This window comes from Sphaeramia orbicularis, chromosome 7, assembly GCF_902148855.1.
Source record: "Sphaeramia orbicularis chromosome 7, fSphaOr1.1, whole genome shotgun sequence".
Lineage (NCBI taxonomy): Eukaryota > Metazoa > Chordata > Actinopteri > Kurtiformes > Apogonidae > Sphaeramia > Sphaeramia orbicularis.
The window spans coordinates 53,864,268-53,879,829 of NC_043963.1; the positions used below are offsets into that span (position 1 = coordinate 53,864,268).

At 38.9% G+C, this 15,562-nt stretch overlaps 1 protein-coding gene across 1 annotated transcript in view; it reads left to right on the forward strand.

The window, feature by feature from the left end:
• Nucleotides 1-15,321, forward strand: part of clcnk (chloride channel K) — a 49,559-nt gene extending 34,238 nt beyond the window's left edge. Inside the window, exons 13-19 of the mRNA XM_030138840.1 lie at nt 429-536; nt 2,512-2,728; nt 5,240-5,373; nt 8,022-8,092; nt 10,000-10,080; nt 14,961-15,047; nt 15,283-15,321. Of these exons, the coding sequence (XP_029994700.1) occupies nt 429-536; nt 2,512-2,728; nt 5,240-5,373; nt 8,022-8,092; nt 10,000-10,080; nt 14,961-15,047; nt 15,283-15,321 (737 nt within the window). The remainder of the gene's footprint in view (nt 1-428; nt 537-2,511; nt 2,729-5,239; nt 5,374-8,021; nt 8,093-9,999; nt 10,081-14,960; nt 15,048-15,282) is intronic.
• Nucleotides 15,322-15,562: the final 241 nt, after the last annotated feature.

Sequence of the window (15,562 nt, forward strand, 5' to 3'; positions counted from 1 at the left end):
ATGGACACACTGGGGTTATGATCAGTTATTGATAGATTGGACTGAAAAAGTCACTTTTTCTTCAGTTTTCTCTATAACCTTTGAATTTACCCTGCGCTTTAATAAACATCTACATGATCAGTGAATTAAATATAGAAAAATACATGATGTTCACTAAAAAATTCAGAATAAGGAAGATAAAATTATAATAAATGGTGATGAATCACTTAAGAAAAGTTAATTTGGAAACTGCCACAGAAGTAGCTCTGGGTCTTTTTAGGAGTTAAACAAAGACAACAGTTTGGAGTTATTATTTATAGGTTATTGTGCTATTGTTTCACTGATCTGATAAACTGGAGATCAGATTGAGCTGAACATGGAACCTGGATAAAAATGAGTTTGACCTCCCTGATTTAGAATCTCTGAAGGTCATGTGACCTGTTTTCCAGGAGCTGCCATGGGCCGTTTCCTCGGAGAAGGACTAGTGTCCGTTCTGTCCACAGTGACGTCGGGACAACAGTGGGACTCTATAAACCCAGGGGGTTATGCTCTGGCAGGTACAACACACATGAGCAAGAGGTGTTCCTTCAGTCAGTGTTCTGAGTGTATATCTGATCAGACTTCAGTATTAACGTTCACATAAACCTTTGGTGAGACTGCACCTAAATATACCTGTATCACACTTGGTGTCAAAATGAAAAAATACAAATGGGTGAAAAAACAAAAACAGCAGTAAGTCCTGTCTTTGACATTTCCATGCTCATGTTCTTCAGTGTGCATGTTTAGACAAGGGCCCTTAAAGAGCAGGAAACAGGTTCATACAACATCGAAACCAAAAGGACTTATTTTTGTAGTTGGCGCCTACATTTGTTGTTTTTAACATATTGATGGATTGTGAATGTGAATGGGATGACATGTAAACAGTATGTGAGTGTCATAACCATCATCATTTAAGAATAGGCCTATGTTCAAAAAATCTGCACCTAAGAGATATTTGATCCGAAATGTCTCTTAATTTCCTAATTATTTCCTTGACCAAGCAAATTTATTTATGAAATGACACAAAAGTCACAAATTTGTTTTCAAATGTCTTGTTTTGTCACATCAACACTCGACCACACACAGATCATCACTTTTATGACAGGATGTTAGAGACTAAACCGAGGAACGGGAATTTGGCTTTAACAATGATAGTTGTTACTATTACCTCTGCCAAGGAGGTTATGTTTTTGTCTGTGCTGGTTTGTCTGACTGTCTGTGTGTGTGTGTGCAAGATAACTCCAAAAGTTATGGACGGATTTGGATGAAAATTTCAGGAAATGTTGATACTGGCACAAGGAACAAATGATTAAAATTTGGTAGTGATCGGGGTTGGGGGGGTAGGGGGGCACTGATCTGCCTTGGCGGAGGTCTGTGCTCTACGAGTCCTTCTAGTTATTATTATTATTGTTATTATTATTATTATTACCTCCGCCAAGGAGGTTATGTTTTTGCCAGGGTTTGTTTGTCTGTTTGTTTGTTTGTTTGTTTGTTTGTTTGTTTGTTTGTCTGTCCGTTAGTGTGCAACATAACTCAAAAAGTTATGGACAGATTTGGATGAAATTTTCAGGGTTTGTTGGAAATGGGATAAGGAAGAAATGATTAAATTTTGGTGGTGATCGGGGGTGGGGGGGCCCACGGGGGGGGCCACTGATCAGCCTTGGCGGAGGTCTGCGCTCTCCGAGTGCTTCTAGTTATTATTATTATTATTATTATTATTATTATTATTATTATTATTATTATTATTATATTACTGTCATACTTATATTGCTTGTATATCGTTGTTATGACTACTATTACTATTATCACTTTGTTCGAACTATATTCAACTACACACACACACACACATATATACACATATATATATATATATATATATATATATATATATATATATATATATATATATATATATATATATATATATATATATATATTATGTGTGTGTGTGTGTGTGTATATATAAAACCTCCTAAAATCCAGCTATGGGTTTTCTGTCCACATTTGTGAACAAGAGTTTCACAACTTCATACAAAAAAAAAAAAAAAAAAAGAAAAGAAAACTATCCACCACAAAGGGCATTTCATAAACAATTTTAAAAACTACATCTGAAAAAACTTCTGCATCATGATGTTTCCAATATAGGCACTTATTTAATAAAAAACAAAAACAGCTTGTACTTTGCTGACATTTCCTGGGTCTTAGGAGGATATAGAATCTAGTCTAATCTAATTTAATCTATCTAATCAAATCTAATGTAATCTAATATAAAATATCTAATCTAATGTAATCTAACATAATCTATGTAATCTAATCTGACATAGTTTTTTGTCATTTGAGAAGAAAAAACCTGAAAACAGACTAGTTACTCATTCTGTAATATCATATAATACATTCTACGTATGTCTGAGTTGAGTGGAATACACAGTACCTGAACTCTGAGTCCATTTGTTGGTGAACAGTCCCAGTCTTTGTTGGCTGTGTTTTTGGCAGGTGCAGCGGCCTTCTCTGGAGCCGTCACTCACACCTTGTCTCCAGCTCTTCTGACCTTAGAGCTCACGGGTCAGGTCACCCACGCTGCTCCCATCTTCCTCGCCACTTTGCTGGCCAATGCCGTGGCTCGATCTAGGCACCGTCTATCTTTTTACGATGCCCTGTCAATCAGCAAGAGGCTTCCACACCTGCCTTCCCTGGAGAAGGCCTGTTCCAGGTACAGTTCTGATGGTTGTGCTTGGTTCTAGAGGCCTTCAGTCCACACAGAACAACAGCGAAGCAGAGTTCAGAACAAACACACGTGTCCTGCTTTATGGTTCTGTTTATGGTTCCATTATCTGAACTGTTCCGTTTATTATGTATACGTGTGTGCAGTAAGTGACAGTCTTCATAGAACTAACTGTTCCTGTTGAGAAGACATCACTATGGTGACTGTTAACATCCCACTCTCCTCAGATCATAACTGTCTAACTCAGACACAAATGGACCACAGTCTGTGGACCTGTTGAATCCAGCTGTTTCTGTTCTAACAGGGGTATGGGATCCAAAACAATACTGACTAATGTCAGAATATAGTTTTAGATTATAGGATAAATATCAGGGCATTGGTTAGTTTGGGTTAAATTATTATTATTATATATATTATTTAATTATTTATATGTCTTTGTCTTTTGTTGATATTCAATGTAAAATGGAAAATACAGAGGATAATATTATAATAAATGGTGATTAATCACTTAACAAAGGTTAAATAGAGAAATGTTCCTTTGGGAGCCACCACAGAAGTAGAACTGGGTTTTTATAGGTTAAAAATAATCTCTCTCTATTTATTGAAATGAGACGGATGTTTGATGTTTTCACTCTTCCATGGAGTTGACCATGTAACACTGTCACGTCCCAACACTGAGGGCTGTGTTTGTCTCAGTGAGCATCAGACATTCTCCTTTAAATCTGTAAATGGAGAAACTGAAGGGTTTTTATTGGTTGCAGTGTCACCATTAGATGCCACAGAGTATCTCTGACATAAATGACTCTGGGACAAAACAAGACTGACTTTTTCACTGATTTTTACATGGCACTTCATCATGACAGATGATTCATGTGGTAGAAAATGCATGTATCAGAGTTGAATGATGTGATTGACAGCTGTCATGTTTGATTCCATCAGACTGAACTGTTCTACTGTGATGGGTTCAGGAACCATGAGATTTTACTTACATTTTTCCATAACAGTGCAAAAATTCAAATAATAAATGTTTAATGTTTTGGATTTGGACAGAGCTGCTTTCTACAAATCTGAAAGAAAAAAGTATTCCTAACAGGGCCCTGACTGAGAAACGTAAAGATCTACAGTACATCAAACACATGAAATGAACCCATATACATACTGCCGTAGTTGTTCCTATTCATCTTATTCTCTGAACTGTTTCCAGAACAGATTTCAGTTTTGATGGATATTGAGTCCATCTCAATAATTCCCCTTAAATCAGTCTGAGACACTTAGACTGAAACCAATAAACTACAAAGACAGTAAACTGTCTTGTCTGAATGTGTGTGTGCTTCATTTGGAACATTCTATCATATCATATTGTAAGGCTCAGAAGTTAAAGTAATTTATGTTGAAGAAATGTAAGGTTTAATAGTGAAATAAATTACAAGGAATAAGTTAATTCATGTATTTATTTAAAATATATTGACAGTGTTTACCCAATTTACTATTTACATTTATGTTTGCAAAATTATTATTTACACATTTAAACATTCTCATTTGTAGAGTACAAGCAGCTAAAATAATCTGTTGAATGTGCCCTTCTAGATCACTTACATTTACCGTTCTATGTACTGCTAGCTCCTGATTGGTTTGTTCGGTCATGTGAGATGATGTTTCAGGAAGTGTTGTGGCAGTGGTTGCGGTATGTGAAAAGTAAAGCACTGTTTAAGAAGAAATCCGTCTCCATCCTGCTGTCTCAATTTATGAAGAATGAACCATTAACCGCCAACGAACCCTCATGTTACAATATTAAAGGGCTCATATTTGTCTAAACCCACTTTTCTTAGTCTTTCGTTCATTTCTTTGTGTATTTGGACCCTAATAGTTCATACAGTTTGAATTTGAACACCCCAGCTGCTGCAAAACTATCTTTAGACAAGAATCCAGTGGATTTCTCCAACCTGTTTGAATTCCTTCTTAATTAGTTGCGTCTTTAACTAGTTCCGTCTCCGCATTTGCACATATCAGGTCCAGACTTCAGACCAACATTTCTCCAGTATTTCTCCATAATTGTTTGTCAGCAGCAGCGGTTGTAGTCCAGACTGAAAATATGTCCAAACTTGGAGCCCATTACCTAAAATGTTCAGTTGTCGGTTGAATGGGACAGAGCAGCTCAGCTGACAACCTGGAGGGGGCGGGGCCTGAAGTGGCTCATGTGCATTTAAAGGGCCAGCACTTCAAACCACCTTTCTGGTGTCATTACTCAGAAATAGGGTTGAAGATGGACCTGTGGAGTTGAATGAATAAAGAATTCAGATCCAAGCAGAGCATTTACAGTTTATGGAGACCACAGGGAAATGAGGGAAAATGAAGAATAACATTTAAGAAAAGACAAATATCACTGTATGCACCAGTATCCATATGAAAGTGTATTTGAATATTGAACAGACTTATTATCCTCATAATGGGCTTCGTTTTCTGATTTCATTTAACTGATGTTTTTGATCCCTTTCTCAGGATTCCTTCCACAACTATTGGACAGTTTTTGGGAGCAAAATCAGTGCAAATTCAGAAAGCAGCTGGACGAGTGGAGGTTCAACTTGCTGTCAACACTAGCACTGAAGGGCCAATCCCTGTGGTGGACTCCCACGGTATGAAAATACTTTTATTATTTTATTACACACAGCCTGCAGGTAACAGCCATGCCATACAGTCGCGGAAAAAACTATTAGACCATTAAAAGTCATCAAAAACAATGGTTATGCAATCCAGTGTGTATCATGTGACTAAAACAGACAGAAAGGAAAACATGGAATGTCTAAAAGCACTGCTTTTGTCATTACAATGCCATAGCTATTGATGGAAGAACTGAAGTGGTTTTGGTTATCAAGGAAACATGTTAAATGGATAAATATCAGCTCTGAAATTAAACTGTTATGAGCTATTTTTGTTGGTATCATTATATTTGTCCAAACAAATGGAGCTTTAGTTTGACCAGGCATTAAAATGAACAAGAAACTGAAGAAAACGAGGGTGGGCTAAGAATTTTTTCCAGACTGTATGTGAATCTTTCCACCATAGGAAATGAGTGAAAAATATTAAATATCAGTTGTTAATAGATGCTGTCAGCAGAGTCTCTACTGTTCATAGCTCTCATGTATTTTTCTTCTTTTTTTTTTTTTTTTTTAACTTCTTTTTATTTAAATTTAATAACTTGTCACAAACATTATACAGTCCTGTGTTCCATACTGCTATAAAATCAGTGTCCTTTAGGGCCATCCATGGGCCTGGTCGTCCACACCCAGTTCATGTACAGTTCCAGTGAACAGAAATAAGATACTGTTCCAGTCATGGAGCACAGACAAATGAAATCACTGTTCTGTCAGATCTCAGTATTGGTTTGGTCCCCATGAAAGAGGCGTAGGTCAGCAGGAAACAACACGAGATGATGACTACGTACATGCATATATACACACACAGACTAATGTATGTACTCATATAGACCTCCACCTGCACATCATTTTTTAAGGGATATTGTAATTGTTTTGTCATCTGTCTATCTGTCTGCCCATTCAATGACATAATCCGATTATCTGTAGAATGCATTGACATATATGCACCACATTTATCCTGTGGATGCATCTGGTCATGGAGCAGAAGAATATTGAAAATAGGTGACCTTGACCTACTTTTTCCAAGTCCAATGGCCTTCAATATTTGAGTACTTTCAAATATAAATATATACGTAGTGCCATTAAAAACTCAGTCCAAACATGTGGTGTAATTTCCAGAAAATGATTTGCTCAGGTGCCTATTTTCTATGTGTAGTTCATGAGATGAGTAACAGTTAACAGCTGTGTTTTCTTCATTCCTGACATGAGCAACGTTGGTGTTTGGACTAATCCCTTAATGTCAGACATTGAGTCGAATCTCTTGTATAGAGTCATGTTTGACTGGTAACTTTAGGTGTGGTCAGTAGTTTTTATAAAGGCAGCAAAGAAAACACCCAAATGTCGTTGCTCAAAATGCCACGACTTATGATCCAGCAGAGAGAACTGTCACAAGGTCTGAGCCGCGGTGAAGTCACTCACCGTCTGTGCTCTCATCGCTGTACGATCAGTCATCTGAGTGATCGGATTCCAGGATCAGACTTAGGATCATCAGACTTAGTTCCATGCGTGGTCGCTGCACTGTTTGTTTGAACCCAGAGGTGGACACACCCCATATTGAATGATGACACTTTCAGTTTCTGAGTACCTGTATTCAGTGAATAAACCTGTTCAGTTGATCACAATTTGTCCATTAGTTCATTCTCTAATGACCAATGCTTCCCTCTTTAATATGAAGGGAACCCCAAACCAATTAATTTAAAGTATCTACAAATATACATATTATTCGGACCCGTACATTTTTAGTGGCGCCAAGTATATATGTAATAGGTTGTACACAAAGACAATCTAATGTAAATTATAGGGCAGGAACTTTCAACACAATCTTACACTAGATTTGGCTGAAGGGGATTAAAAGTGTGCAGCTTATGTATGTATGTATGTATGTAAGCCAAGACACTGTTTCTTTGGGTTTTTTTTTTTTTGAATCAAAAGGAGAACCTTAGATAGTAGAATGTGTTTTTTTTTTGTCTTCAATATCTTTTGGCAAGTAATTTACCTTAGATTGTTTTTGTGTAAATTTGGTACGGAAATGTGAACGCATTCTTCAGATGTCGTTGAAAGGACATGTTGCCATTTGACCTTGAAAAAGTAGGTCAGCGTCACCTATTTTCAATATTCTTCTGCTCCATGCCCAGATGCATCCACAGTATAAATGTGGTGCACATATGTCGGTGCATTCTTCAGATAATGTGATTACATCGTTGAATAGACGAACAGACGGACGACAAAACAATTACAATACACCTTTGGCCTGAAGTTGGCCAAGGGGTAAAAACAGTTCTAGGGACAAGTGTATATTCAAACATTTTTAAATTTCCTTTTTAATGTTTTGCCAGTTGTCCAATAGCATGGGGCAATCCCAAAAATGTGGGTGTGGTCTCCTACCAGGCCACACCCCTCCAATAGCTCTCGTATCTAAATATAAAAGCCATGAACAAAAGAGGAAACATGATTAATGATGAAAAATTGTAATCATCTGAAAAACCTTCAAAAACTCAGTAATTCAGAAGCTGATCAGTGAGATAAAACAGCGAAGGTCCATCTTAGCGAACAGGATCGACACCCCACCAGAGAACTGCACACACTGAACCACAACAGCTGATTTCATCTCCTCTTTTCTCTTGAAGAGTCGTCGATTTTGCTGGGATTTGTTCTCCAATCAGAGCTGCTGATGTTCCTGCATCGCAGCGAAACTGAGGTAAGAGGCTGGATGGAGTCAGACGACAGAAGAAAGTAGAGGAGGGAAATGTCAGAGGGTGTTCAGGAGGCTCGTCATGTCGGGATGACTTGGACTGAATGTAAAACAGATGCAAAACAGACGAGAGGAGCACAATGTACAGACAGACGCTCTGGCTTATGTAAATCTGACTGAAAAAGACTTAATGACAAGAGAACTGCTCACGAAAAATGATGAAAAATGAAACTGCCGAATCCATTGATGGGAGTTTAACCCTTGAAGACCCATAAAGACCCTTAAAGACTCAAACATCCACTGGTGACCAAAATCATTTACTGATATAAAAAGTTAAATGACTGTTGATCCACTAATCCTATCAATCCATGTCGATAATTGGTGTCAAATACAGTTCTTCATCTTTTCATGGTCATCAGATATGACACATTTGGATGTTCAGAGGCTCCGTAGTTACCATGGAAACACTGTCATCTTCTCCAACATTGATTCCCCAGTAAAACGCATGGAGTTGGATCAATGCCAGTGGATGGACACACTGGGTTTATGTTCAGTTAACTCTGTGGTGCTCAGTCTTTTTCTGTGGGCCCCTTTTGGAGGACCATAAACCTCCAGTCCCCCCTCAACCCCAACAACATTGTAAGAATACTTGTTGCTTTTCCTTGAAGAATTTTTTTGTTCAAATTGAAAATAACTTAGATTTTTGCTTCAACAATACAAATAAACTCAACCAGACTGCGCCGAGACAATATTTATCTAAATAAAAATAGAAAATGTGCAATTATCTACAACTATGACAGAAAAGTGGGGGTCCACCTGTCTGTCGGAGTCGGGGGGCCTGGGTGCTGGTCCCCCCGATGGCACGGCCTGCGGTTCCTCCCAGTGTGGACGGCCCCAAAGGTGGCGTTTCCTTGATCCTCAGTGCCATGCCATGGCTCCCTGTTGTGTGCATGTGCGTGTGTGTGCGTGTGTAGGTGTGTGGGCGTGTGTGTGTGTGTGTGCGTGTCTAATATGGAGGGTGGGAGGGAGGGGTTTTCTTTGTAATTGTTTTTCTGTTTTTATTGTGTAATTGTTTTTAATTCTGTAAAGCACTTTGTGTTGCATCTATGCATGAAAAGCGCTTTATAAATAAAGGTTGATTGATTGATTGATTGATTGAAAAGTTCCTTTTTTTAGACCAACAAACACATGTTGGTTCCACAGATGAACATGTGACCAATATCAGTGGGTCAATGAGCCCGTTTCCACTGGACATCGGAGAACATTAAAGTCCAAACTGTCCAAACTGGTCCAAAACACAAACATGTCTGTCAATGTGTCTTTTCCAGTCCAGTCCTTGTCCATTGTCCAAACCTAAACTCTTTGTCTAGTCTAGTGACAGATCACCATGGCAGTAGATTGGTTTGGTGGACATCCATAAAATGAGTCCAGGGTGCTCCAACCATCAAACATTAGTTCCACCTGATACATGTTCGAACCTGAAAAACAAAACAAAAAAAACCCATTCAGGACTGATCCCATGATCCCATGACCCCCAGCAAGCCTTCACACCTCCCCTAGGGGGCCCACCCCACAGTTTGCGAGTGAAATTTTTCTGAAAAAGACACTTTTCCTTCAGTTTTCTCTGTTTTTGATATAATAAACCTCAACTGTAAGCTGAGCATTTATGAACATCTACATGATCAGTGAATTAAATATAGGAAAATATCTGATTTTCACTTCAAAAAATGCAAAACACAGAGGATGATATTAAAATAAATGGTGATATATCACTTAAGAAATTTGAAATAGAGAAAAAAATCATTTGGAACTGACACAAAAGTAGTCCTGGGTCTTTATGGGTTAAAGTCAATGTAGGTAGAACTGACTGATGCAGAACCATCCTTAATCTGACTGTTTGTGATATTTTTCAGGTTCAGCAGAAACATCTAGAAGAGGTGTGCTTCATTCACCCTCCATCTGTCCTTTTATCACCTCTCAACACTGTTCAGGAGGTAAGGAGGCTGTTAAAGGGCACCAATATGTACACACTTACAGAAGAGTTCATCAGGTAGAGAAACCTCTTCACTGTCAGTCAGTTGGAGAAGTGGATGAGTACCAAGTATGGAACCAGGAGCACCGTCTGGACCAGTGACCAGGGCTGAGCCTAGATCAGGGGTGTCAAACATGCGGCCCGGGGCCAAAACCGGCCCACCAAATGGTCCAACCCAGCCCACAGGATGAATTTGCAAAATGGAAAAATGACACTGAAAATATGACCAGTCCAGGGTGTCAGACTGCATTATGGAAATATTTACAATTACAGACTATTCTCACAATAAAATGTGAATAACCTGAACAAATATGAACAACCTGAAATGTTTCAAGAAAAAAAAAACCTTCAATTTTAACAAAATAAAAGATTCACTGTGGTCTGTAAGTTGTGTTAATAATAAGCTGAGACATAATATTCTTGAAATTGCACTTATTTTTCTTAACAAATGTCAGGTTTACATGGTTGTTGAGTCGGAATGTAACAATATGGGACTCCAAAAAATATGAACAGCAGTCAATGACGAGACAAATATTTTTTTTTTTTTTTTTACAGTTGAATTGTGTCATGATTTACATATATGATGTCTGTCAATTTAGAAGATAATTTCATAAACCATGAGGTCACAGTTTGTGGCAGAAAGTAAATAAACCTAGTTTAGTGTCAGATGGTTCAGTGGACTGTATCTGTAGAACCTCTAACCTCGTCTGTTCATGTTGAAGCTGCAGAGAAATATTCAGACTGAAGACCTCATAGATTAAGAGAGTCAAGATGGTGTCCCCTCCATGATCAGAAGGTGTGTAGTCATTGGTAATTATTCAGTAATTTGAGTGACTTTCTTGGGTTGAAAAATGACCTTTTACACTGAAGAACATCGTGTGTAAACGATGAGTCATTCAAACTGGATCAAACTGTTTCATGTCTGACATAAACTAACTCAGTGTGGTCTGGTCCCAGATAAAATCTGCTAATGAATGAATAAATAAATAAACAAATAAATAAATCAAACCACTCACTGAAGATCAAAAGGGGCCGAACAAAACCTTTTGGGGGTCTGGTCTTTAACCCTTAGATGCATAATTGGATCAAAAATGACCCTGTGAAGTTGTTTACTTGCAATGTCTTTGTAATCAAAAGTTATTATTTCATATTCCAGGTATTCCTTAAAAACATGTTACTGACATCATACCATTTACATTTTTAAGTTATTTTTTTACAGATTTTATGAAATTATAGTTTTTGTTTTACTACCCCAAGCTTCCATAGTGGGTCAAAATGACCCACATTCATTTACAATAGAATTACATCTGAACCTTTGATTCATTCAACAGTAAAACCAAAGGACTCACTCACTCACTCAATGGATGTTGACATTGTTCTGTTGCTGATATATGTTTATGTTTACGCATTTGGCAGACGCTTTTTTCCAAAGCGACTTACAGGGGAAAACCAATTAAATCACTCAATCAATCAAATTTTATTTATATAGCGCCAGATCACAAAAAAGTTATCTCTTGACATTTTATATATAGAGTTGGTCAAAACCAGACTCTAAGTCAATTTACAGAAACCCAACAGAATCCTCCTGGAGCAAACACTTGTGACTGGTGACAGTGGCGAGGAAAAACTTCCCTTTAACAGCAGAAACCTGGAGCAGACCCAGACTCCTGGAGGATGGACGTCTGCCTTGACCAGTTGGGGTTAAAGAGAGAGAGTAGAGAAGGGGAAAAAGAGAGAGTGATAGAGATAGAGACTGGGGGAGAGGGGGAGAAGGGGGGAGTAGGGGGAGACACATGGAGGCGGTTGAGGATAAGTGAGTGGTGATGATGAGGGCAGGGAAGAGGCCGGACAACCGCAGCAGGTCCAGAGATAATCGTGAAAGAATCTGTGGTTGTCCTGGGAAAAACCTTATTAGAATATTTAAAATGGAATGTTTGAAAGTGCTAGGATAGGAGGTGCTCTCGGAAGAGCTGGGTCTTCAGGAGCTTCTTGAAGATAGGCAGGGATGACTCTGTTCTTGTAGCACTTGGTGGGGCGTTCCACCAACGTGGAACGACCCATGAAAAGAGCCTGGATTGTCTTGTACAAGGTCTGGGGACCACCAGACTATGTTCACCAGACGAGCGGAGTGGTCGTGGGGCGACATAAGCATTTATTAGTGCACCTAAGTAGACAGGAGCAGACCCACTGAGAATTTTGTAGGCTAGGATTAAAGATTTGAATTTGATGCGGGCAGCTATGGGTAGACCAGTGGAACTCAATGAGTAAGGGGGTGACATGTGCCCTTTTAGGGTGAGTAAGGGGGTGACATGTGCCCTTTTAGGCTGATTGAAGACCAGACGCGCTGCTGCATTCTGGACCATCTGTAGTGGTTGGACAGATCTGATATATATATATATATATATATATATATATATATATATATATATATATATATATATATATATACACACACACACACACTTTGCTTTTCAAATTTTCAAAAACAAGAACAAAAACACTTTAAAATTGTTAAAATATATAAAAAAACATTTCAAATATGAAATCATTCTTTTGTGGACCAAAATATAATTCAAATTATTGTTTTAACATGACAAAATGACAAAAGTGTCATACGAACCTAGACCTGAGGACAATTAGCCTAGTTTATCCTAAAACTTACACAAACACAGTGAGCTCGCTAATGTTGGCATTCTGTGTTTGTACCATAATGACCCAGAAATCTCCCAACCTGTGACTCAGAAATTCAGCAAATCTCAGCTCAAATGCTGTCATCTGAACATGAATGTAAGCCAATGCAGTGTTAGCTTTGTGAAAGATTGAGGGGACAGGGTAAATAGTGGCAAATTACTGTTCCTAAGTCATGAAGAAAGGAGAGCCACATAAGGTTCTGCTGCTTCTGAACATATATTCTGTTCCATTATATCAGCCAGTGTTAACTTTAACTAACAGACATATGTGACATTTGACCCCAGCTCACCCTACTGTTGGTGTGCTCTCTGTGGATGGCACTGAAAAATGTATATCTACCGGTGGTGGTTCGTCAATAGAGAGCGCTAGGGTGCTGCCCCATCTCTCACATGAAGAAGAAGATGAAAGGAATCACATAAAATAGTTTTACAAAAACATGAATATTTAAATAAACGAGTTAAATATGATCCAGGCTGTGAATACGATGGATAATCTGGATTTAGGTGGAGTTAAACCTGTTTGGATGGTTTACTTTCCTGTTTGGGCCCAAGGATCTGCCTTTACCAGGTAGACTCTGGTTCTAAATGGACCAGTAGACCCCCCTCTAATACAAAAGATGAGAGACTTAAGGACCACCCACAGGAGGAAACATCACATCCACAAAAGAATCAACACCCTCTTCAGAAATCCAGTGTCAGTAGGTACCAGAACCCAGAGCTGCGGTTGTTTACCCTTTGCATCTCCATTTCCAGGGGTAGTGCTAAGTGCAAGGGGTTGAAACATTCCTTTCTGAAATGGTCCAACTCTTCCAGACCGGTTCTGTCATCATCAGTCATTGATGTCACTATAAACAGATGTTCTAACTTTGTTTCGGAAATAATTCTCCGTGTCATCAGCAGCTGGAACTGTCTCTGTTCCATGAGCTTTGGTCATCTTTTTATGTCTATCAACTATTAACCTCAGAAATGCGATCTAACGGTTGATCAAATGACAAACGGTTAATCAAATGATTAAGTCATTTACAAAGTAAATCTGTCCAATTGTGTGTTTCTTTGGTCACTGCTGCACTTTTTTTCTGTTTACCTCCATCTGACCGATGATTACCTCCGCCAAGGAGGTTATGTTTTTGCCAGGGTTTGTTTGTTTGTCTGTCCGTTAGTGTGCAACATAACTCAAAAAGTTATGGACAGATTTGGATGAAATTTTCAGGGTTTGTTGGAAATGGGATAAGGAAGAAATGATTAAATTTTGGTGGTGATCGGGGGTGGGGGGGCCCACGGGGGGGGGCCACTGATCAGCCTTGGCGGAGGTCTGCGCTCTCCGAGTGCTTCTAGTTGGAACTGAATTATGGCAGATTTCTCCGACCCCTCTGTTTGTAGTGTGGTCCTGGAAAATCTCCCTTTGGAGTGTCAAACTGTGCTCCCCCTTAGCCCCTCCCCTCATCGACTCATTGAGAATCGGGACACCCCATACCCCTTCATGTGATCGCGCAAAATGGAGGGGTAGGGCTAAGGGGGAGGGGCCAAGAGGTGAAGTGGGATTGGGCCATAGAGTCATGGATGAAAGCGTGTATTTGAGGAATAGATGGTGAAATTTACATATAAAAAATAAAACACATACTGTGTTTGTATTTGAATTCATATTTTAACATAGTGATGCATGTGCTTTGGCATCTCCTAGTGGTGATATGTGGTTATAGTGCGGCTGAAAACTGACTTGCATAAACCATGCGCCACAAAAAAACAGTTTCAGAAGCCACCACAGATATCTGCCCCTATTATGTTAAAGTTTAATGACCGTGAGTTTGATTGTTTTTCAGGGTTAAGATAAAAAAAAAACCTCACTGGTCATATTTTCCTGCATCAGTCATATTGTTGTGTGGTCGGTCGGTCGGTCAGTCGGTCGGTCTGTCTGTCTGTCTGTCTGTCTGTCTGACCTGGGCCCAGGCCGTTCATTTGGTCTGTTTAACTGGAACGGTAACACCATATTCACATGACATGAGACAAACTAGCATAAAGAAACTAGTGGTTTTTGTAACACTGTTTTTCTGTGATCGAGTGCAGAATCAGCTTTAATATTAGACACAGTCATGTGATGTGCAAAGCAAATGTCATATTTCCTAAAGTGTTCCCATGCTTCTTAACTGTTCAGACTCACAGGATCCTGAGCCTGACTGGAACCCAGACTGTGTTCGTAGTGGACCAGGGAAGGCTTATGGGCTTGATCACATGGTCCCAGGTAACAGTGTCATCTGTTATTATATTCAGTTTAATATTTGATGATTTTAAGTTCACAAACAGGGCTTAAGTCTGTTCTGTCCCCTGTGGGGGTTTGTTTGGTCTGTATGTACTTGTGTAAACAACACCATGTCTCGTTCATTCTGTGGGTGGATGAGGGGGACATTGGCTACTTGTGAATTCAGTGCAGTCATGTGTCTGCTTTATCTCCATTCTTTCTTTATATTCTTCTCCAGATGAAGAGAATATTAGAGGACCTGGCCAAGGACATCTAAGCAGCGGCACACAGGAAATAAACACAAACACATCTCTTGACCTTTTTTTTTTTTTTGAAAGCAAACACAAATGCATCTGTGTCTTATTAGTTTGTAATTTAATCCAGACTAATAATGATCTCACTCATTGATTCAAAACAAACCTGAGGTCAGTAACAGGAGGCTAATGCTGGAGGCTTCACAGATAAACCCTTATCAGAGCTTATTGTCTAGTATTTTACTGTAATTATCAGGGTCTCTT